The following is a 24,362-nucleotide window of genomic DNA, read 5'->3' as shown; positions in this document are numbered from 1 at the left end:
CTTAACAACCCATTATTTGTAAGGTCCAGTTCTAAAAAACCATAATACATAAGGTTGAAACTTTATCATTAAACGTTCATGTAAAGTTCCATAACCATTTCAGTTAAAGTTTAGCAGGGATCATAAACAATTTTTAACCATTTTAGGTAAGGTCAATTTATGGTTCGCGTTTATGCGGGTTCTCTTCGATCATCTCTCCCTCTGAGTATTTCTATTGGAAATAGGATATACAATATAAACAAACCTTGCTTCGAACAACACACCCCTCTGGCGCACATGCTTGGAACAATTTCGGACCGTTTCCGAAGGGCTCACCGCACAAACAACACACGCGCGCGCATTTTGACAGCGTACCGTCATCCGTTCAACTGTCAACTGGTTTTCTCCGTTTTCTCGCTTCGTTTTTTCCCCCTGTGACCGTGGATTGTGCAAAACGCGAGTGGTGGAAAAAGGTGGAAACTCATCCGCACACGCGTAAAATTTTCCTTATTCGTCCGTGTCATTCCCTTAGAAGCAGCAGCAGCAGCAGCAGAAGTAGTGTCCGCGCGGCTAGAAGAAAATCGATTTTTCCTTGTTCCATCTGGTTTATCTGGGAAGTTACCTGCGGTTGACTATTAGTCACCATCGGTTGTTCGGTTCCTAATTCGACGTGTATTGAAATATAGCGACGTAATCTAGTAGTGCATTGCCGTCGTACAGATCGGTGTGTGGTTTGCAATTAGTGGTGAAATAGAAGGTGAATCAAGAATCCGAAGCGCTAGTGGAGCAGCATTTGGCCCCACGAACAGAGGAGCAGTACAGTAACGAGCAGCAGCAGGAGGAGGAGGAGCGCACCATGCAAAGTGTTTCATTTCACAAGATTGCTTGCGACGTTTCGGATGCCCATCATCAATTGTTGCTGAAAAGTGCCAAGTGCTGTTCGTATAAAACTGGTGCCGCGAGCCAAGGTACTTTCATAAGCGCCGACGAAACCTTCGGGAACTGTTGTGGTAGCCTTACGAGAAGATCCTGATCATCGTAATCCTAAAGTGAAAGGAAGCAGAGGGAGACCTAGAAAAAAAAACAAAGATAGTGTGCTTACGTGAAACTGATCGACCTGAGTCTGAAAGTAAAATCAGTTAATAACATATAAAAAGTGCAAGAAGCAAATTTTATATTTAGCTAACAAGTAAATACAGCAGCAACAACAACAACAACCAAAATCGGAGGATAGTGTGTGAAACAGAGCACAGAAAGCGAAGAGTGGTTTTTTATTTGTGGTTGATTTCGAAATCAGTTTGAATTCGCTGGTAGCAGAAGCAGAACCAGCCGTCACCATAGGTCCAGAAGGGAAAAGTAGGAGGAAGTCGGGAGCCAACAAGATGCCTCGAAATCGAAAAAAGAATTCCGGTGAGTTTTGGGGAGCTTTGTTTTGATCACGGGATTTCAATTAGTTCAAGGTGATTTACGCGAGTAAGGTCTCAGCGTGGAATTTCTGAATGTATGTGCTTACGTATGTTGGGTGCGAAAGTAAATCACGCGCTCGTGTGTCTGTCTATCAGTCATAAAGGTTTATGAAAAATGTATGCGTGCCCTTGACGGACCGTGGTTGTTGGGGAAGAGTGTTCCTCCTGTTGTAGTAGTGGTTTTTTAATTGGAATATTTTTGCTTCAACTTGGATGCCATCCAACCATCGTCACTTACTGTCTATGGTTGGATGAATAAGAATCTAGAATGTGCGAATGTGCAGTAAACTACTGTACTCGCAAAACAAAGGCTCTGCCTCGCATCGAACTGCACATTGTATTGCTATTGACGGCCAGAAAGCTTCCTGATCACGATCAGAAGTCGTGATCAGGAAGCATTCGGAAAAAGGATCAGAGGGAATGGGAGGCATAAGATTAGGATCTTTCTCTTGCCAAATCCGTCGAAAGCTTTTTTTTTCGGGAACAGCTGAGTGTTGTTTGCTGGCAACGTGTTCGTTCGCGTGTCAGGCGTGGGCTTGTGTTTGTTAGTGTAATAATATTCATATAGGTACGAATTGCTGCGGGAATCGAAGGGAATGGGGTGGTGGTGGCGAGTGGGCGGTCGGTTAGAGTGATTCAGCACTGCCTGAATGCTGTTGTGGCAGCAGTAGTGAGTATATGTACATGTAGAATGCAGGTACTTGCCTATAGCAACGACGTCAACACGCTCGATTGTGTTGGTGGACAGCAGCAAGGAGCTACGTAAGGTTGCCTGTCGTGATAACCGAAGTCAGGTGCTTTGTAGATAACTATTTACTATATTGCAACGTTTATCAGCGTTCTGAAGGCTACATCCGGAACTGCTATGATCCGGAATTTAGTCAAAAATCTCAAATCTTGCGGTTATCTCTGTTGTTTAATCTACCAACATTATTTGAAATTATGGGGGCTTCTTAGCCTTCGTCATCTTCTCTTGTGAATTTATTAAATTAAATTGGAGTTAAGTTTTAGCTAGTGCTTATGCAGGGTGTCCACTCATTTTGCTAAATAAAATTTCAGGAGTTTTCCAGGTTTTTCCAGAACATTTTTTTTTATTTATTTCTTTATTATCGAGATTTTCAGCCGCAGGCTGGTTCATCTCCCGTTTAATGGTAACATGGAGAGGGCGTTTGAAAGATCCAGTGAGGCCCCCCTTGGCAATTGAATAATAAATAGTTACAGTGGTTCATGCCATATTATACATATTATAAAGATGTAAAACAAAATCGTAATCCGTTAAACGTTGGCAAATGTGGGTTGCTGAGATGATAACAATATTGATGTTAGGAGAACAGTCCGTTAGGTGTTTGCAGGATAATCAGTTTCCAGAACTTTTCGGATAATTTCCATGTTTATAAGAAAGCTGTTGCCCAACAGTGCTCCTTCTATTTGCGTGACAAGCTTTCATTGTTGTTTTCATTGAAGTATTACTCAGGGAACAATGATAAACAGCATTTTTGTGCATGGTATTGTAACTAATCTTATATGTGCTTCATTTTGATTTGGGATAAGTGTTTGAACTATAGCTCGAGATTTCCACTGTGGTGTGTCTCTATTGTGACATAGCCATACGTATTTTTGTGGTGCGACATAGTGGAAACGTGTGAGCATAGTTGGAGCATATACCCTATATAATTTAAAAATCAGCTAGGAAACTAACTTCAAAGTGAAGCATTTTAGTCACTTGAAGGTGTCACCTTGGTGGAACTATCATAAAAAGTCAAAAGCTCTCGAAACACGTTTAATTTTAGATTACAAGCACAAGAGCAGGTACTTAATAAATCATGGGTTATGATTGATGAGGTAGATTAGAGATTTCAATTATTTATTAAATTAGACTAATGAGATATCATAATCATCAAACGAACTTAAATGAGAAACTTCAGAAAGTCTAATAAGTAGATTAACAAAAGAATTAGGATGTGGGGGGGGTCCGCTCAGGGATGCAACTAACCTTTAAAGTTGTAGAATAAATCTTCCTATTTAGTCTTCTAGAGATGAACTAGCCTAAGGCTAAAAATCTCTTTAATAAAGCCTTAAAAAAACTATTTAGTCTTGAACTTCAGTAAGAATACGCAAGCAGACCAATAGCATTAAGCAGATTAATGCGGTTAAAGTATTTGAGTTAACTTATTTCTTTTTGTTCAAGTACTAACATTTGTAAACAGCAGTCAATGTTATTCTATGAACTTAACCCTACGTGACTGTAAAATCGATCTTTCCTTATGTGGTATTGATGCATGTTTACCTTTTCGCGGCTGTCGGATTCAACGCGCCTATGTCTACGGAGCTTACGCAGAAGTGATTCGCAATTCGGTAGAGCTTGTCAAACGCTTTTGAGCTTATGTAGTATAGAACTTGTTCGGTACGGTCGCGAAATTTTGAAATGATTGATACGTTCTTTAAATTAACTAATTTGATACAAAGCTCAGTAGTAAATAAGTAGAATATCTAGGGAGGAAACCAAAATTAATCAACTTGCCAACATAGGCTATCACATTTATTTTGGTGGCACTCTTTAAATGATAATAAGCCTTTTTCTCGCTTCGGTTGTCACGCACGGTTTTCGCAACTTATATAATTAAGATATTTCGTTCGAAACGGATTTACTTATTCAATCGGTTTACTACGCAGATGTATCTACGCGTACACGTCACAGCATTTTTTTCCATAACTATCTTGTGAAACAATACACACGGAATCAAGTGTTCAAACGGCCAACATAGGCTAGTCCTTCTGCTGTATTGTCAAAGATAGAAGCAAAATTTATTCAAATGGGTCAAGTCTTAAAAACTAAGCTGTCACGCAGCTCCAGCTTGATGCCCAATAATTTTTTTAATGGTAATGGTTATGGTAGTCAGTAAGGTCCATGAATGGTTTTGTAACATCGATCAACTTTATGTGGAATATATCGCGTATTGGTTGCCTGTAAATTAATGATTAATCCGGATTCCTCGGCAACTCCATGTGCGCTAGACCTGTCTTGACCGAGAGCACCAGCCTTTCCCATATGGCCCCCATATGGGGAGCGTACGGAGGGTTTAGCTTGCATTTGGGTTTCTGCTTTTGGGAACGTCGCTGCTAGATCCCGATTTATGGCGTCGATCTGCTGCTTTAACTCTGCGCTAGCCCCTTGGAGGTTGGTTCCTTGATCCGAGTAAATTTCCTGTGGCGCACCTCGGCTGGCAATGAATCTACGTATTGCCATCTTGCAGGATTCAGAAGACAGACTGTAGGCGACTTCCAAGTGGACTGCTCGAGTTCCTAAGCAGGTAAAGAGCGCTACCCACCGTTTGACTCCACCACGTCCAAAGCGAACAGTGATCGGCCCATAATAATCCAGTCCCGTAAAGGTAAAGGCCCTGGCATACGGCGTGAGACGAGCAGAAGGCAGAGGAGCCATTAGTGGTACTTGTGGTTTGGATTTGTATACTCTACACCAGTAACAGCCACTTGCCACTTTCTTGACGGCTGTTCGCAGTTCGGAATCGTGAAACTTCTGCCAAATCTCGTTCACCACCGTTTCATTGTTGGCGTGTCCGTACTTCCTGTGATACCCAAGGGGGGGAGGTGGCTGTCAAATAAGAACAATCGTCGCCTACCTCGCATAATTGGGATAACTGGTTCCAAACGTAAACAAGCCATAAGAAACCACAGCGTTCGTTTACGTTTGGAACTAGTTTCATACAAGAATGATCAGTAGGCTGATTTGACAGCACGTCCCCCCCCCCAGGTGATACCAGTTGATCACCAGTTGAGTGACGTAGCGTTCCTTAGGCAAAATCACGGGAAACTTGCTGTCGTACGAAGCGCACTCCGCGGCAGCGATGCTGGATCCCATTCTCATGACCCCAGATGAGTCCAGAAACGGGGATAATTTAAAGACTCAACTACTCTTCTGGTACGTCTATGTTCTTCTGGCTGCACTTCATGATTTCTGTGAATAATGCTGCATTCCTCCGGAACACAGCTGACTCCGTTTGTTTGCACTCCTCGCTGGTCACACTACTCAGGGTTACTTCTCCGTCCTGTTTTGATTCTTCTCGACAAATATGCTTGCAGCCAAATCGTAGAACGAATGCCACTGTACGACGGGTTAATCTTTCCCACTTCGAGAATCGTTCGAAACCGATGACCGGCTGCGTCGATAGCTATATAGGGACTCTGGACCCTTGAACCACCTGCTGTGTTCATCGAAGCATGGGCCATGTCCCCATTTGGTGGCTTCATCAGCAACGTTCATCCTGGTTGGCACCTTCCTCCAATCGCTGACTTCCGTTTCATCCAGGATCTCTGTTACCCGGAACGCTTAACCGTAGCCAGTTAAGACCCACTGAAGAATCACTCCACAATACTTTGCGCTTGACCTGCAAACTGTGACTCTAAATGACCTTCATGAGTCGTGTTCCAATCACAGCTGCTTGCAGCTCTAACCGTAGTACTGACAGCAATTTGATCGGCGCTACCTTTTGTAACGTGCCAGTGCGGTGTTACTCCCAGCACTGATGAGACCCCCGTCTCCAAGCCTCAGGGTCGGCACACGCTCGTGATTATTCCGCGAACCAAGAAAACACTCAAAGTTCACTTAAGATAAACTCCCACTTTATTCGTTTTGACGACACTCACTTCACGGACGGTCTCCCACTTCCTTAGGTTTCTACTCCTACCTTGTGCTAGCACTACTCTTCTTTGTCTTCGGGGCCCCTTCACCTGCCACTGCCGTCGTCGTTCCTCTCCTTCCTCTGGTACCGCATCACCTTCTTGGGCCAGGGGTGGACGACTCTACCTGTCCCGTGCGCCCCTCGAGTATGGTGACGGACTCGAGGTTTCAACGAACCACAAGGGTAAGTTGACTTGCCTGGATTGGTTGCGCACACTGTAGCTGAGGGATCAGATTCTGGAACTGCGATTCGGACACACTATCGGCGATTGGCGTGGTCGACTCCGGAAAATTCGTTGGGTTCACTGGCGTTACGGTAAAACCGCGAGGTCCTGTGGGCGCGAAGGAGAATTCGAAATGGCGGTTATCGACCTGACAACGGTTGGATTGGTTCGGGGTTTTCTTGGCGATGGTAATTACCTGGCTGTCCAATGGTATGTGGCAGCTTCCTCTACAGCTTCTTCAACTTCAACTTCCAACTTAGCTCACTTTAGCACTTAGTTTTCACCTTCAAACTATTAACGCTATCAAACGCTATGTGACCGTAGTCTATAATGATCACCAGGCTTCTGACTGTGCCTCTTGGTGGACGATGACCCCGAACCGTGACCGTTGAACCGTCGTACGTGCCACGAATTCTCCACGCAAAGGCCCGATTACGCCACCCCTATGGACGTCCATTCATGACTACACACAGCGTGCTCTGGTGGTGGCTAGTGGCATTGTTCTACAGTTTATAGGGAAGTGTCTCCTACTGGCTGCGTTCGTGAGGATTCTGGGACGTTTTACCTTTTACGAACATTTAAACATTTTCTTAGAATTTAATAACTAAATATACGAAAACTACACGCGATTAATCTCACCAATCTTGGACGCAACGCTTACACTTGTTACACTTTGTTCTTGCACACACCAGACTACAGCATTCACAATCCGAAAGTAGGCTGCGGCAGCATATGCAGTGCTGCTAGCATCCACGAAAACGTGCAATTCAAGCGAATCGTAGGCTCCAGGATTGTATCCTGGACAGTAGCATCTGGGTATCTTCACCATATCCAATGTTTCAAGTAGTTTGGCATACTGCTCTCATCGTGATATGATATCCACAGGTAGTGGCTCGTCCCAGCCAATTCCGGATCCCCACACATCCTGGACTATCATATTGCCATGCACCACGAAAGGAACGACCATCCCTAACGGATCCATCTAGTAGACGTTGCAGATCATCTCATTGTCATTGTCATTGATAATACAAAGACGTCCTCTTTTGGCGCCATACCATCCCCAAAACTCGTTCTAGGCTGCTGCCCTTGTCCATGGTGAAGCTCTTCACCGAATTCGTGTTCTGCTCTGCAATCCGCTGCAGTACCTCCGCCTTTTCGCGGACTTCCTTGACGTCTAATGTCAGTCAGAACCGGATCGGATGGATTGTCCCGCCAGAAGAACCACTGAGCTGTACGATCTTGCAGTCTGATGAGTACTCAATGGAACTGTTCCATTATATCTCCGCTGATGGCAATCTCCTTCTGTCGATACCCGCACAAAACTGCTTGCAGAGATGTGAGTAGGTTCGGTCCTTTTAGAAGAACGGAGTTCAAGGAAATACCTTATACTGATGCTGCGGCGTCCCAGGCAACCCTGACTTTATCCGGTTTTTTTGGGATTCACTACAACACCCAGGGGTGAAAACCACGTCCGCTTCGGATCCATCTCTTTTAGTTCACGTGGAGTTGCTTTGTGTGCGTACCCCTTGGATACGTAGTCCACAATTTGCTGTCTAACATTGGCTTATAATGCTGGTGATTTAAGAAGACGTCGTTCTAAACACTTCAGTCTCCGCTCCGCCATGGGCCTGCTGGGAAACTTGACGTTGTCGAACTTCCACAAAAGTCCGGTTTCGAATCTGCCGGTTCCGGTTCTGATCGTGGTTGAAGAATTTCTTGAGCTCGCTTGTCATCCGCTGATTCTTTAGCCTGTGTCACCGAAACACCAACACTTTCCATAGAGAAAAAACTCTCCACCAGCTCGTGCAATTCGTCCTCACGTGATTTTGTACTAATATAAAGAACTCAATGTGCTGAATTCCCAATATCATTCCCTGAGCAACCATACAGAACCCAGCCCAGCCTAGTTTTTAACGACTACTGGCTCGTGTTCGCGGCCTTCCCGCAACTTCAGCGTGGTCTTCAACCTTGTGTTGTCTAAACCAATCAGGATTCCTGGAACGGCGTCGTTGTAGCTTTGAACCGGAAGACCTCTCACGTACAGATATTTTCCCCTCAGCTCTTCAAAGTGCATGGACTGTCGTGGTAGTTCTAGTCCATCGACGGCCATCCAAGAAAGCGAATATTCGTACCGATCGACCGTTGGCGTGAAGGACTACCGGGATGATACGAAAAAGAACTTGGTGCTGTTGTTGATGAACGGAAATTACGCCAGAAACCGGGGTCTTTGGGTTCTCGTGGATCACCCGGATGGGGCAATCGGTGATGCCGTTGCTGGCAGCCATTGACCCCGCAGTTTGTTGCTTTGCACGGCCATTCACCATGCGGATCCAAGCAGCGTCGACAGAGACTCACTTCTTGGGTTACCTTCCATTTGTCTTCCAACGTCTTCGACTTGAAGCTACAGCAATCCTTTGGTTTGTGTCCGTTTTTTTTTTTTTTTTTTGACAAACCACACAAGGACGCTAGCTCCCCGTTTGGTTGCAAGGATCTGGTTGCCTTGTCGTTCCGGATGTATCCCGGCTCTCCCTTTCGACTTTTCGGATTTGGCGGTGACTGGTGTAACACTACTAACTGCCGATCACGTTCATGTAATCCGAAAACGTCCTCAAGTCCACGTTCTGCACTCGTTGCTTATGGATCGCCCAATCCAGCTTAATCTTGGCTGGAAGCTTTTCGACTAGCTCATCGATCAAGATCGGGTTAGCCAAATGTACCTGTTGTCCAGTCGAAACTAGATGCGTACAGAAATTGCGAACACCCAAGCCGAAACTGATGATAGTCCCCACCTTTTCTGGTCGCGGTGTTCTCCGAATCGTTTACCCACACATCTGCGTGAACGTATCATAGGCCACTCTGTTGGATTCCCAGTTAAACACGGAAGGTCTTTGGGAACAACGTGGCTGAAACGCCTCATACTACAACTGTGATACGTTTCTAGGTATTTCAGAGTGCCCTAATTGCCCTAGTGTTGGCAGGAAAGTATGTGATGGTTGGACATAGTTTTGATTGATTGGTTCTACAGTTCTTCTTGCGAAAACTTCTGAGCTGGTAGTACTCACCATGGTCGAAGTAGGTACTACATATGGATTGTACTGACCAACTCTAGGATCAATTCAATAACGTCTGTCCTCTCATGGTTGATTGTATCCGCCATATGATACCGGTACAGGAATCTGAGGAAACATCGTACTACCACCGACTGTTGTTCCTAAATCCGGAACCAGCTAGTTGACTGCAGGTGGAATCAGATTGGTATTCGCCTGCCACGTTACTGTCGGCTGCACAGCTGGAACACTCGTCAGCGACACAGGTGCTGTCCGGGGCGTTGATTGAAGCAATGTTGGAAGTGATAGGGCTAGATCTGCGAAACTAGTGATACCTCCCTGGTGTACGGTCGCAAAAGGTGAGATGACGTCATCAAAACTTTTCGAAAACACACCTCCTTGTGTGATAACCTGTTTCAATCCCGCTTCGTTGCTGGTAACTGCTGAGACTGGAACTACATTCGAGCTGTTTTGCGCTGTGCTTGTGGAAATAACTTTTCCAGATTTGGCACTCAGGATCACTTGGTGGTTGTCGAACCAGTATCGAACTTTATCGACGCTTTCGGCTGCACTGTCACCGCTACACATACTCGCTCTTGAACTTGCCTTAGCATCCACATCCAATCGCGCATGAAGCAACTTGAATTTCCGTTCCAGGAACTCCTTCTCCAGTTTCATCAGATCCTCCATCATCTTTTCCCTCCTGTCCTTTTCCAATTGCAAAACCTTCTAGTAGACACTACGCCGTCATCTGCAAGTTGTCGCAACGTGCAGTTGTCACTTAGACAATTGTCAATTTCTCTGACGTAGAAATTATACAAAAGGGGGCTTAAACATGAGCCCTGGGGGAGACCCATGTAACTAAATCGAAAGAAAGGCCACAAGCGTGGAGTTTGTCTGAAAGGACTTCAACCGATACTGAATCAAAAGCCCCCTTGATATCCAAGAATACAGAAGCCATTTACTCTTTTTTAGCAAAAGCCAACTGAATTTCTGTGGAAAGCAACGCGAGACAGTCGTTCGTTCCCTTGCCCCTACGGAATCCAAATTGAGTATCTGAGAGTAGGTGGTTCGTCTCAACCCATTTGTCCAAGCGAAAAAGGATCATTTTCTCCAACAATTTTCGAATGCACGATAACATCGCGATGGGACGATACGAGTTATGACCTGACGCGGGTTTTCCAGGCTTTTTAATGGCTATAACTCTCACTTGCCTCCAATCATCCGGAACAATATTGAGCTCCAGGAACTGACAAAACAAGCTCAACATGCGCCTCTTAGCGACGTCTGGGAGGTTCTTCAACAAGTGGAACTTGAATCTATCAGCCCCCGGAGCCGAATTGACACACGAAAGGAGCACGAGTGAGAGTTCCAGCATTGAAAAAGGCTGGCGGATCTCGTCTACCGAATTCGTCTTGAGAATCCAACGATCTGAGTACTCCTCGCTCTCGTTGTTCGAAGACCGTTTACGCATCCTTCGCGCCGCGTTCCAAAGCGTATTCATTGACGTTTCGCGCGATAATCCGTCCCCGAATTGCCGCCAGTATCCGCGTTTCTTGGCTTTGATGAGGCTCTTGAGTTCGCGTTCAAGAGAAGAGTACGCTTCGAAATTCACGGGTGTTCCACGTTTCCGGAAAAGCTTAAACGCGTCGGACTTTTTACGATAAACCTCAGTGCATTGCTGGTCCCACCAAGGGGGAAGGAGGTTTCCTACGGAAAGACGTTCAAGGAAACGGCCGAGTTTGAGCTTGAAGCGCACTGTCCAAGGTCAGATTGGAGAGAAAGTTATATTCCTCCAACGGTGGAAGCCCTTCTACCGACGACACGGCTTCCTCTATCGCGGTCTTGAACGTTGTCCAATCGATATTACGGGTGAGGTCGTACGCGACGTTAACGGATTCCGACGGATTGAACCCACTGGCAACTGAAATTTTGATCGGCAAGTGATCACTACCGTGAGGATCTTGGATCACATTCCACGTGCAATCCACCGATAATGAATTAGAGCAAAGTGTGAGGTCTAATTTACTTCCATTTGAGGATGGACCAGCCAAACGTGTTACTTCTCCATTGTTTAGAATTGTCATATTGAAGTTGTCTCAGAGGTCATATATCATAGTAGACCGGTTGTCATCATACAGTTCCCCCCAGCCTGTACTGTGGGAATTAAAATCTCCCATAATCAACCGTGGAGCAGGAAGTACCGAACAGATATCTGAAAGTTGTTTTCGATTAACAACGGCTCTAGGAGGAATATGAACAAGAAGTAATGCTTTAATAATAGTCTGACATGCGACAACTTCAATACCTGTAAATTGTGGAAGATTCACTCTATAGAAGGAATGGCACTTTTTGATCCCCAAAAGTACCCCTCCTCCACGCGAATCCTCACGATCCAGTCGACTAATGTTAAAATCATAAAAAAGTAAGATCTACATCTGAAGAGAGCCAAGTTTCACAAATAGCAAATACATCACAATCATTATTGTGAACTAAAAACTTAAAAGAATCTAATTTAGGAATGAGACTTCGACAATTCCACTGTAGAACAGTGATCAAATCCCCGACCTCGTTTGGAAAATTATCCATCGAAGGAAATGATTGCTGCAATGAGGGGCCACTTCAATGTCAATTGCTTCAAGAGGGTCTTCACAGAAGGAAGCATTGCCAGAACAATGCTTTTGAGAGGATCAGAAATATTGAGGTACTTTAGGATATCGTCCACAATTTTATCAAATGAGAACAACCCAGATGGAGAAGGGGCTTCTGTTCTTAAAAATGGGACATCAGGGGTTTTGGATGTCCCCGGGAGAGGTGGAAAATCCTGGGTATAGTCAGTTCTGCGGAATCCAGGAGGAGTAGAAGTCTCCTTTTTTCCACCACTCCTTGATTTGGGCAAACTGATTTGGGGTTCTTCATTGTCAACTTTCCGCGAACGGATGCGTTTTCGTTTCCGTGCAGAAAAACAGAAAGAAGTTCCCCTCCTCAGCCAAGTCAGAGTCAGTCTCGTCATCTGACAAAAGAGAAAAGGGATTTTTGTCGTTGGTCGATGGCGTGGCCGTCTTAAGCATTTCTGCAAAAGACTTCCGGGAACGTTCCTTAAGTGAGCGTTGTAATTTCTCCCCGCGTTGTTTGTACACCGGGCACGACGAGAGGCATTTTGGTGCAATGACTGTGCAGGCGCCATCCTCGTGCTTCTCCCCGCATTTGGAACAGCGTGCCTTGCTGCCACAGTGAGAGGTCGTATGTCCCAACTGCTTACAGTTTTGGCAGTTCATGACCCGGGGAACGAACAAGCGCACAGGTAGTTGAAGTTTTCCCTGCTCGATGTAGTGAGGAAGGGCTGAACCAGAAAAGGTCACACGAAACGAGTCTGTGGGGGTAAAACTCTTTTTACCCTCGCTGACAGATACTGAGCCCAGTTTTTGGACATCCAGTATCTTCACCGGGGGAAGCAAACGGTTCTTGCTTGAAACGGCCAACCGCCTGCTTCTCCAAGATCTCGGGGGTCAGACTCGCTTCGGTGACCACACCTTCGATCTCCACATCACGAGATGGGATGTAAACTCTATACTCGAGCGTAAAGAGCTGGGAGACAGCAATCTCATTAGCTTGCTTCAGGTTAGAGACGGACACACGAAGTTTATTGTGCCTAACCTTCGTGATTTCGGTCACGGCCGAGAATCGCTTCGTCAAATCATTTGAGATTTGAACAACGTTCAAAGGTTTGTTTTTGGGCTGAAAGTAGACAACCCATGGGCCAGTCGAGTCATCTGGATAGGCTCGCGATCGGGGGTTTTTCTGAGCCTGACCTTTGCCAGACTGAGACGTTTTCGACCCTTCTTGCCATCACGTGGCAAAGTATTGTCATCTTCCGACAACACGTCCATTTCGTCTTGCGACAAAATGTCCATTTTGCTTGTGTTTATGCTTAATTGTACAAATTTATGCTTATTATTTACTGAACGAGCTCATCTGTGTTGCCAAGGGGACTTCTGATCCGAAACATCACCAGCCAAACAACGTCAACAAAGCATTCTAGTTTCTGGTCTTCGTAAACGCCCCTCATGGTCGATCGTCTCCTTCAAATAGCGAAGCCTTTTCGATTTCTGGTTGAGAACATAGCCGCTACTTGCCTTACGCACTTGAATCCCCAAGAGACACATAAAGTCTCCCAGCTAGGTGATCTTAAAATGTTGCTTTAAAACTTTCACTAGCACAAGTTTTGGAGCAACATTTCAAGATCACCTAGCTGGGAGACCTGCTCGGTAGTACAAGCAACGATGAGATCGTCTACACACAACAACACATATCCAGAACAACATGTGAAAAGGGCATACAAGCTTTTTGTAAACAAACCTTTGTAGGCCCTTCTCTCACCAACCGAGGGTCGCCCACGCAAACCAGCAATATCATCGGGAAGGGGAAAGTGTCCCCTACCCGGTGATGTTAAAGGTTTGCGTTGGTGTCATATGGGTGGCGAGAAAAGGGTATAAGAAGGTTTGTTTACAAAAAGCTTGTATGCCCTTTTCACATGTTGTTCTGGATATACGTAACGACCGTTGGACTGCTTAGAATAGAGACAGGGGTCCGCCTTTGACTGTTGAAACCCAACTCCCTTCAAAACGGCTCCTATCTTCCGGTTCCCGACTCGGGCAGCCTGTTTCTGTCCGTATAGGCTTCGTTTGAGAAGGCATACACCGAGGCAAAAGAACGTAAGAATTCCATAAGAACCACCTAAGAATTTTAGCCACATGAAATCGATATGAATTTCATAGATTTGCCTTATGAAAAATAATGTCGACAAAAAAATAATCCAACGGAGCAGACTGGAACCGGAACATGGAAGTTGAGATTACGGAGCTCATCTGCTGACCACTCGTCTTTCAACGCTTAAGAAAATTGAATGGCTAAAGGCTTTAAAAAGCTACGTTATGTTAGACGAAAATCTTTCATAAGTCGCGCTTATGAAATTCATATTTGTCGTTCATAAGTCGAGTCTTATGAAATTCTTAAGCCGATTTGCCTCAGTGTACAACAGTTGTATGCCTCGCTCTCGTATCCTGTCTCATAAAAATCTCCTCCTGCAGCGTAGAGGTACGTCGTCTTAATGTTAACGTGTCTTGCCAAAATTCTGCGGTTACTCGCCAGCGTCAGTACCGTTCGGAAAATGGTTTGCCTCACCACACCCTGATCGTACTCACTCCCGAACTTTTGATTAAATCCTTGTGCGACGAGCCTTGCCTTAAAGCGTACCACGTTCCCGGTAACATCTTCCTTGCGCTTGAACACCCATTTCGAACCGATGACTCTCCGACCCATAGGTAGCTTCACTATATCCCATGTATCGCCTCTGCCATTGCTGCTTTCCACTTGTCACTCTCAGTCGCTATATTCATAGTCTGGCGGATAGAATTTCGAACTATCAACGAGCGGAACCAATTCAATATATTTTAGACCAACAATTGAAAGGGTACTATCAAATTTATAAACAAAACATTGATTATTCTTTCCTCGCCAATCGAACGCAAATTACCGGCATCATCGGTAGGGGAAACTTTCCCCAACCCAAATGTGCTGTCAGTTTGCGTAGGCGAGCCTTGAGTCACGAGAAAAGGGTTTCCGAAGTTTTATTCGCAATAGCTGATGTCTAGATAGAGTTGGAATTAGGGCGTAACAGCTTTTGTAAACAAAGACTTCTCTCGATGATTTCTAGAAAGTCAAGGCTTGCAAATCAAGATCACCATCGGATAGGTACATAACCATTAGCGTTTGCGGTTTGCGTGGGCGTACCTTGAATTCCTAGAAATCGTCGAGAGAAGTCATTGTTTACAAAAGCTTTTACGCCCTAATTCTAGCTCTATCTAGATGTGCTCTTTTCTCTTGTTGGTGATGATTTGCTCGATTAATTTCGCTATTTGACTGCTCAATTGGTTCCCGAGATTCTATCCCGAGACTATGAATATAGCGACTATAGTCGCCATGGCTTCTGCATAGCTGCTTGGTTCACTTGATTCTCTGAACCTCTCCGGTGCGACTCCAATGTTCGCCCTGGCAGATCGACGTAATTCTACCGCAACATCTTCCAGCTCTTCGTGAACCGATGCATTCTAAAATCCTACTGTGTTACCTGACTTATAACGAATATACGTTCTATACGAGTACCCCGAATACAACGTATGACTCGTCTAATTTTGCATAGCATAAAATTAGCCGAACTATACGTTGTATTCGGGGTATTCATATAGAACGTATATTCGTCAGGTAACACAGTAGAAAGCCCAAAGCGTCATCGAATCCGAACTTCTCATCAGCGAAATCGACGTCCTGATCGTTAAAATCGTCCTTCGGTGGAACTTACAAAGGATCCTTGGATTGATTTCCCAAATGTACGATCACCTCTTCGCCAACGTCTTGAACACCTTCATCAGAGTCTTCATCACCAACACCCTGCGCGACGTCATCGGAATCTACACAAGTAGGATCGCTCTTGATTTGCGTCGTCCTTTTATCGAGTCCCGCAAAACGCACATCTCGACTAATCATGATCTTCCCAGTACGCACATCCAGGAGCCTGTATGCTTTGTGTTAGAAAGTGTTATATCCGTAACCAAGGCCAACAAGTAAAACAAGCTGTTGTTAAGAGCTACTATTTGTTACATCTATCTTGGTTGGTGGTCGGATAAAGAATCAATCTCTAACTTATGACAGTCAGGCAAGGCCTACTACATCTCCCCCTTTTAGAAAATGTCATAGGAAGAGAGCCATCTTGGAATTCTTGATTCTCGTACAGAACGTCGAATAAAGTCTCCAACTGCTTCAGATGACACGGGCTTTTGTGCGGACTGAAGTTCTCCATCTTGAGCAGCAGGTTCATGATCGATTGTCGAAAAAGGATTTTCGCCAGACGTACTTGCCACTTGACCATCAGCTTCGAGTGATACGGAACTAACAGGAATAGGGACATCGTGATTGAATGGCACTTCTGGATCCAACGGTACAGCTTCATCTTGAATTTCATCAAGCAGGATTTCCCATGGTAGTTGCTGCGTCGCTTGCTCTGGATCATCAGAAGTGTGACGAGGGCGCATTTGGTTTACATGCGACCTCACCAGCTTCGGTCTCCCGTTCATGTCCAGTGCAACGATATAGTTGACGGAACCTTTCCGTTCGATGACTCGATCAGGAATCCAGGACTTGGCGTTTCTGCAATGCTGTTCAACGTAGACCAGGTCATCTTCTTCAAACTCGCGCTTGACTGCTCCATGCCGCCAATTGAACTGTTCGTTTTGTTTGTGGTTCTTGACAGCTTCAGTTACAGGAACAGGTTTCTTCAGTAGGTCCAAAGTGGTGCGCACTGGTCTTCCGAGGAATGCTTCTGCTGGAGACGTCGACTGCGGTGTGTTTCGGTTTGGAATTGAACGATACACCGAAAGGAATGTCTGCAGGTGCTCCAGTGTGTGTGATCCTTCCCCCTTGGCTAGCTTCTTGAGGCCACGCTTGAGTGAATCAACGAATCGCTCCACTTGGCCGTTGGACTGCGGGTGGTAGGGAGCAGTGCGGAGATGGGTGATACCATTTGCAGGGCAATACTGTTGAAACTGCTCGCTGGTGAATTGCGTTCCGTTGTCTGAGACCAATGTGTCTGGGTTGCCGTAACGAGAAAACGTTTCACGCAGCATATTCAGAGTTGCAGTTGTGATAATGGATTGAGTGCGAAAAATTTCGGGCCACTTAGAGAAAGCATCTACCATGACGAAATAGTAGTATCCATGGATCGGACCAGCAAAATCGATATGCACACGTTGCCATGGCTTGTCCGGGAGAGGCCATGACTCCAAGGTTGCTTTTGTCGGGGACTTCGCTGCTTCAGCACATGCAGTGCACTGACGGACAAATTGCTCCACATCGTCGTCAACGTTAGGCCAGTAGATGTAACTTCGGGCCAGAGACTTCATTCGGTCCATTCCTGGGTGTCCACGATGCAGTTGACGAACGATCCGCTTTCGAAACTTTGATGGGACGACGATTCGATCGCCGAACATAACGCAGTTGTCGACAACTTGAAGTCCATCTCGTCTGGCGAAGAACTTCTTGACATCAGGATCAGCAACTTGCTTCGCATTTGCTGGCCCACCTTCGTTAAGGAAATTCACCACTTGCTGAAGAACTGGATCCTTTCTCGTCTCAGCCACAATCATCTGGTGCGTGACTGGAAGGTTGCTGATGGTGTCGTCGAGAATTGCTTTTGCTTCAGATTCGACGCACACGGCGGCTATGACGTAATCCTCATCTGGGTATGCTGCGATGACATTAGCCGGGATAGAAAATCTGCATAGCCAAAATTCGTCGATGATACGTGTTGGATGTCGAAATCGTACAGCAGAAGTGTCAAGGCCCCAGCGCTGCAAACGGTTTGCTGTGTAAACAGGAATACCTTTCTTTGAGCCGAAAACCTTGAGTAGCGGTTGATGATCGGTTTGCAGGAGGAAGTGTCGTCCATACAGCATTTTGTGGAAACGGGTGACAGCGAATATCAGGGCCAATGCTTCCTTCTCCACTTGTCCGTAGTTCATCTCTGCTGGGGTCAGTGAGCGCGAGGCGTGCGCAATTGGCTTCACTTCACCGGTCGGGAATCGATGCATGATGACAGCGCCAAGGCCGTACTTCGATGCATCTGCTGCAACAACGATTTCCTTGGACGGGTCGTAGTGTGTAAGCAGCAGGTCGGAAAGTAGAATGGCCTTGAGCTGCTCGAAAGACTTCTGGCAATCCTTGGTCCTGCTCCAGCGTGCATCTTTCTTGAGGAGGCTGTCCAGAGGAGCCCTGAGTTGCTTCATCTGCTTAACGAATCTACCATAGTAGTTGACAGCACCGAGGTAGGAACGGAGTTGCTGGACATCCTTCGGAGAGTGCATCTTGGAAATGGCTTCTGTTTTTGAAGGGTCAGACCGAATACCGTCCTTATCCACGATGTGTCCGAGAAACTTGATCTGGGAGAGTGCGAAACGACATTTTTCGAGGCGTAGGTGAAAGCCATACTCACGGATCTGCTCGAGAACAGCGTAGAGACTGCGATCGTGTTCCTGCTTGGTGCGACCAGCGATGAGGATGTCGTCCAAATACGGCTTGACTCCAGGGATGCCGGCCACCATGCTGTCGATGATGCACTGGAAAGCGCCGGGTGCCGACTTGACTCCCGGGGGGTAGTCGGTTATACTGGAACAGTCCACGATGCGTGTTGACCGTGAGTAGCTTTCGCGATTCCTCCTCGACCTCGACCTGTAGGTAAGCGTCAGACAAATCGAGATGAGGGAAGTAACGTGCTCCAGCTAGTTCCGCAAAGAGGTCGTCAGGATGAGGCAGTGGATCATGGTCACATTCTAGCGCGGTGTTCAGCCCCGTCGAATATTCGCCACATACACGGACTGATACATTGTCCGACTTGCGTACGACGACTATTGGTGCTGCCCAGTCCGAGAATTGAACTGGAGAAATTATACCGTTTTGCTGGAGCCTCTCAAGTTCTGCGTCCACCTTGGCGAGTGCAGCGTACGCTACTGGTCGTTTCGGGCAATATGCAGGACGTGCGTCAGGCTTGAGGTACAACTTCACTTGCGCTTTTGTGCATCTACCCAGCGTGCTTCGAAAAACTTCCGGAAACTGTTGCTTGAGTTGATTGGTGAACTGATCAGAACGTTGGTGTACGACGTTGACCAAGCTGCTTATCGGCACAGACCACAAATCGAACAGATCCATAGTCTCGATTCCTAGAACGTTGAGTTCAGCGCTGCTTGAGATGAAAATGCGACCAGTCTTGGTAACATTCTTGATGGTGATCTCGGTCTGGAACTCAGCGAGAAGGTTGAGATTGCCACCAGAAGCTGTAACTGCAGATTCTTCCGTCGGTTGAGTGGGTGGCTGTCCGATGCTGATCCATGTTTCTTCTGAGATTATGGTGATGTCGGACGCCGAGTCGTGTTGAAGTTTGACTGCTACACCATTGAGCTCGACCGGGATGAACTTTCGCTTGCTTCCGATGTTGCGAACCGTGTAGATGCTTTTTGTCTTCACGTTCTCTTTGGATTTGGCCTGTTTGAACCGTTTCAACGGCGTATTCTTGTTGCTGTTGCAATAACCTTTCTTGTGTCCTTGTTGCTTGCATCTGGAACAGGTGTGCGAAGCGAACGGACACTCACGACACGAACATAGTGCTGGTCGCCACACTTCCAACATGGCGTTTTCGGCACTTTTTGGTTCTTTTATGAGGCAGGATTATTATGGTTGCGAGAAACAATGTTGACGTTGCGTGCTTCTTTGTTCTCCACCATCAATGTGTCCTGCTTGAGATTGGCCACGCGATGGCATTCTTCCACGAGGTTCTCCAGGGTTACCTTGCTGGTGGCTTCTCCCAATTCGTTGACTGCGGTTTCGTCGGCTTCCAATTTCGAGATCAACCTAGCTCGTATGTCCGCATCCCGTGGCGATTGGAGTCTACAGACGAAACGGAGAGCTTTGAATTGGTCCGGTGTAAGCTTGGACAGCTGAAACGCTTCACAGTGTTTGTTCACCATGGCAGCATGCGATGTGAAGTCATCCGCGTCACTTTTTGCATACTGGAGGCACTGGTAACGGGAATGAAAAACCGACTTCTGTCGACCGAACAGTTTCTTCAGCTTCGTGACGGTTTCGTCCAGGGTGAAGTCCCGGAGATGCTTGGGAAGAATGGTGTTGACGTACTTCTCGTGCAGAGGCGTGCTTAACTTGCGAAGAAGCAATCTCACACGATCGGCGTCACCCAGGGATTGGCCGTCCTTTGTAAAGACATCCTCGTATCCTTTCATACCAAAGCTCAAAAGGAGTTTTCTATGTAAGCTTCTGCCCAAAAATACTGGGGCGGTGATCTCGGGTTTGATTTCACCCTCCGCATAAAATTTACGAATACTTTTGCTGGTGTACTCACCTCATCTGTCTGAGCGTATGGCCTTGAGCTTCGTACCTAGCTGGTTCTGAGTGAATTGGACATAGTCCCGAATCTTGTCTTCAACCTCTGATTTTTCCTGCAGAAAATACACCATAGTATACCTACTATGATCGTCGTTCAAGGTAATTGGACCGCAAACGTCGCTGATAGTACACTGATGGATCGAGCACCTCCTTCGACATCTGAACAGCAACCTGCGGAAACGACGACCGAGTCAACGTCACCGTAATGTTTTCACCGCGATCATTCACTCACTGGATGGTACAGTCCCCGATACCTTCTGTACGAAGCATATTTCACACACTTTTGTCCAAGCGAACGCACTCGCACGCCAACATCCGGCCGCACCATAAAATGTGAATGACTCTTGGTCGTTTTCGCGCACTGTTTTGGCTTTTTCGCTCTCGGGCTTTCGTTGCTTCCTCCGCTATCTTATTTCATTTTTCTGCTTCTCATTACACCGGCGCGTGGGCCAACGAGTTCCACTTCCTTCTAGGCTGGGGCCACATTATCTAACCAAGATGGAAAACGCTTCGTTTCGACTTCCCCCTCGAAACCGTTGCGTACTTTAGGGCTTATCGCGATTGATCCCCTCTCCCACACAAAATGGTTGCGCCCACGGATGGGTGTCCCGGTTAATACTGTCGGCTAAAGTTAATCTTCTTCAACTGAACGGAACGGTTACGGGTCTTTATCACGCCGTCGTAAGCAGTCACCAACGGTGCATAATAGGGCAACTTGACGGGCTCCAACTTCCCTTTCACTTTTCCTACATCAATCCTCCATGGCTGGAGAGCTTCTTGAAACGCAGGGACCGAACAGAAGACATCTGCATTACAAGTGCTATCGTTTTGGCACTTGCATATGAATCATGAAGTGTTTTTTTTTTCCAGAACACCTCCTTCATTTATGAAAAGACTACTTGCACTTACTAATCTTCGTAAATCTCTGCTCTCCCACCCATTCCACAGCCAATGGCAACGCGTACCACAACGACTCGGATGAGGACACATCGAACGACAATGCGAGCGTGATGTCCTGCCAGTCGGAAACGCTGAACGACGCCTACAACAACAACAACAACACCGACGGCGATGCCAGTCAGACCGAGGCCGGCAGTGGCTTCGAAAAGTACGAGGAAAACCTACTGCAGGCGATCGAGAATGCTTCCGACAAATCGCTCCAGACCCGGATCAACGCATTCCAGGTGATCAACGAAACGCTGGTGCACCACTACATCCCGGAGTTCATCGACGACCGCAAGATGACCCTGATGGATGTGATCGAGAAGTCGATCAAGAAGGGCAAGGGAGGGGAGCAGGCCTGTGCGGCTCGGATCATCCCACTGTTGGTGATCCAGCTGGAGGGAACCGAGGAGATCAACGGGATGATCAACGTGCTGAAACCGGTGCTGCTGGCAACGGCTCAAGATGGAGCGGCTGCCTTCGATGCACGGGCCAAGTGCTGCATGGCATTGGGGTTGCTCAACTTCCTCGGAACGGACGACATCGGAGATCTACTGCCACTGATGAAGAGTTTCGAGGGTATCTTCTCGGGAAGCTTCCTCAAGGGAGACAACAGTCCCAGCAGTGCCAGCGCCGACGCTGCTGCAATGCACAGTGCGGCTCTGAGCGCTTGGGCTCTGCTACTGACCTTGATCCCAGCGGGTGACTTGGTATCCCTCGTCAACAGTAACAATCCAATGATTCCATCTATCAAGAAGCTAACCGGAATGCTGCAAAGTCCTCATCTGGATGTGCGAATGACCGCTGGGGAAACGATTGCCCTGATTCTGGAATGTGGTCGCTCTCACGACGAAGACTTCCTCGAGAACGAATTGTCCGATCTGATCGAAGCCACCCAAAAGCTTGCCACCGACGCGCACAAGTACCGTGCCAAGCGTGACCGCAAGGTACAACGTGCGACGTTCCGTGATGTGCACCGTTACCTGGAGGAGGACATCTCGCCGGAAATCTCGATCAAATTTGGCAAGGAATCCTTGCTGTTGGACACCTGGACCCTCCATCACCAGTACATCTGCCTGCGGAATGCGCTGGGATTCGGAATGAACGTACACCTGGCCGAGAACGAATTCCTGCGGGATGTGCTGGAGCTGGGCGCGAAGATGGACGAACTGGAGCGCAGTCAAAAGGTGGCCAAGGCGGAGAAGAAGTTTATCAATGCGGCCGCATTCAAGGCACGTACCATCACCCGTGGCAAGAACCGGGACAAGCGATCCGCCGTTCTGAACTAAGAAAGCGCGGGCGGTGCACTGTGTAAATAGAGCTGTGTGATTTACTTTTTTTTTCGGGATTTGAATTTAGGTAGATAATCGAATTTTCATTTTTATTTTAGTAGGAATTGTAGGTATTCGAAAATTTGCATATTTCTTTACGTACGCTTGATCGGTTTCGTGATGTAGAATTAGATCCTCTCTTTACAGCGAGCGAAGAAAAACGGCTATTAACGGCTGATACGTGAGTGTTAATTGTAACTGACTTTCGGCAAAAAATATTGAAAATGAAAAAAAAAAATTCCTAACATTAAATTTTAAATAGCAGTTCTAACTTTGGTCCTGTTTGCGATAAAATAAAATGAATTGTATAAAAAATTTCCACTGCTGCAATGGTTAGAATGTCGAACTATTATAGCTATTATCGTCCCCAATATATTATTCCTCGTATGAAACCCATTATGCTGCAGACCGTAAGTTTATAGTAAATGGAATAACAAATTGCATGTAGTGTAAAGGGAAAAAAACAAGTTTTATGTGTAAACCAATAAAGCCGCAACTAGATTCGTTACTCTAAAAAAAATGGGAGCGATCCTCAAAGGTGAGACATTTTTTTCTAATTTGATGATGAAAGAAAACTCCCTTTAAACTAATTCGTGGACTTCCTACATCAGCATCTCACCCGAAATCTCGGCCCTTATTACGGGTGTCACTTCACGGTGAATACGAAGTGAAGTGATCCCCATTTGATTTGCCCGGGAATCACTTCACCGTGAATGATTCCCTTTTCCACTCAAAATATTTCAACGGCAAGATCTGTTTTAAATACCTTGAAAATTCACTCGAAACTTTTAACAGGATTGTAGTACATATTGGGGGTTATTCCGAGAGTCGAAGTGACTGTAGTTACTAGTGAAGTGAGAAAAGTCACGACGTGACTTTTCTCACTTCACTAGTGACAAAAGTCACTTCGACTCTCGGAATAACCCCCATTGGAATGTGCTCAAGCATTTCCTTGAGAATCATTTTGCTTTACAGAGTTTTTTTTCCAAATTCTTCAGACAATCAAGAAATTCTCAAAAAGATTTCACAAAAATCATGAAATTCATCCTTAGATTCTCTTCGAATTTTAAAGTTTTGTTCAAGAATTCACTGAAGCTTCCTTCCATAATTCTATTTAAAACTCGCTTGAATTCTCTTTAGAATCATGCCATTCACCTCAGAATTCTCGCGTCGCTTTTCAAACAGACCAATGTGACATATTCGCCATTTTGAGAAAATCGAAGCTGAAGTTCGACAGATTATTATGTTAACTGTTTAGAAACAATACGTTTGGCAACACTATTTACACTAAAGTCAGTGAATAATCTCGTTTCACTCGACGCGGCCGTTCCTTTCACAAACCGAAGGCCGCGGGGAATTTTGTGCAAATGCGCGTTTGAGAAAAATTGAAATGCCGCGCGGTGTATCAAATTGACGGAATCCTACAATATCAAATGAGCAGAGAATCATTCCAAATGCTGGAGAAGTAGATACTTTTGTAGTTAATTTGCATAAATTAGAAGAAAGAACATGCTTTATAGTACGTTCAGACTACAGAGTTATAACATGTTATAGCGCTATATTTATATTTTTGCCTTTTTTGAAGTCGAAATATAAAACTTGTGGCCTAAGTACGGAAAAATTGCTTTCCAGGAGAAGTCGGAAACAATTTCCGGGGAATGTTTGAA

The 24,362-nt window shown here is 46.0% G+C and overlaps 1 protein-coding gene across 1 annotated transcript; it reads left to right on the top strand.

Moving 5' to 3' along the window:
• The first annotated feature begins 436 nt into the window (after positions 1-436).
• On the top strand, positions 437-23,095 carry Ifrd1 (Interferon-related developmental regulator 1). Its single transcript, XM_065222140.1, has 2 exons — positions 437-1,389; positions 21,371-23,095. Exons 1-2 carry the CDS (start codon positions 1,362-1,364, stop codon positions 22,651-22,653), a joined length of 1,311 nt encoding a protein of 436 aa, XP_065078212.1. The 5' UTR covers positions 437-1,361; the 3' UTR covers positions 22,654-23,095.
• Positions 23,096-24,362: the final 1,267 nt, after the last annotated feature.

The sequence above is a fragment of the Ochlerotatus camptorhynchus genome, unplaced genomic scaffold (assembly GCF_037179485.1).
Source record: "Ochlerotatus camptorhynchus isolate MF236.1 unplaced genomic scaffold, CSIRO-AGI_Acam_v1.1 ptg000158l, whole genome shotgun sequence".
Taxonomy (NCBI): domain Eukaryota; kingdom Metazoa; phylum Arthropoda; class Insecta; order Diptera; family Culicidae; genus Ochlerotatus; species Ochlerotatus camptorhynchus.
The sequence above is the reverse complement of the archived record's forward strand: the minus strand, read 5'-3'. Positions and strand labels throughout refer to the sequence as shown.

Excerpts from the sequence above, each read along its gene's own strand:
- Ifrd1 (XM_065222140.1), top strand. The coding sequence starts at position 1,362 with ATGCCTCGAAATCGAAAAAAGAATTCCG. Across the intron at positions 1,390-21,370 it reads AAATCGAAAAAAGAATTCCG|CCAATGGCAACGCGTACCAC; the intron begins GTGAGTTTTGGG and ends CCCATTCCACAG.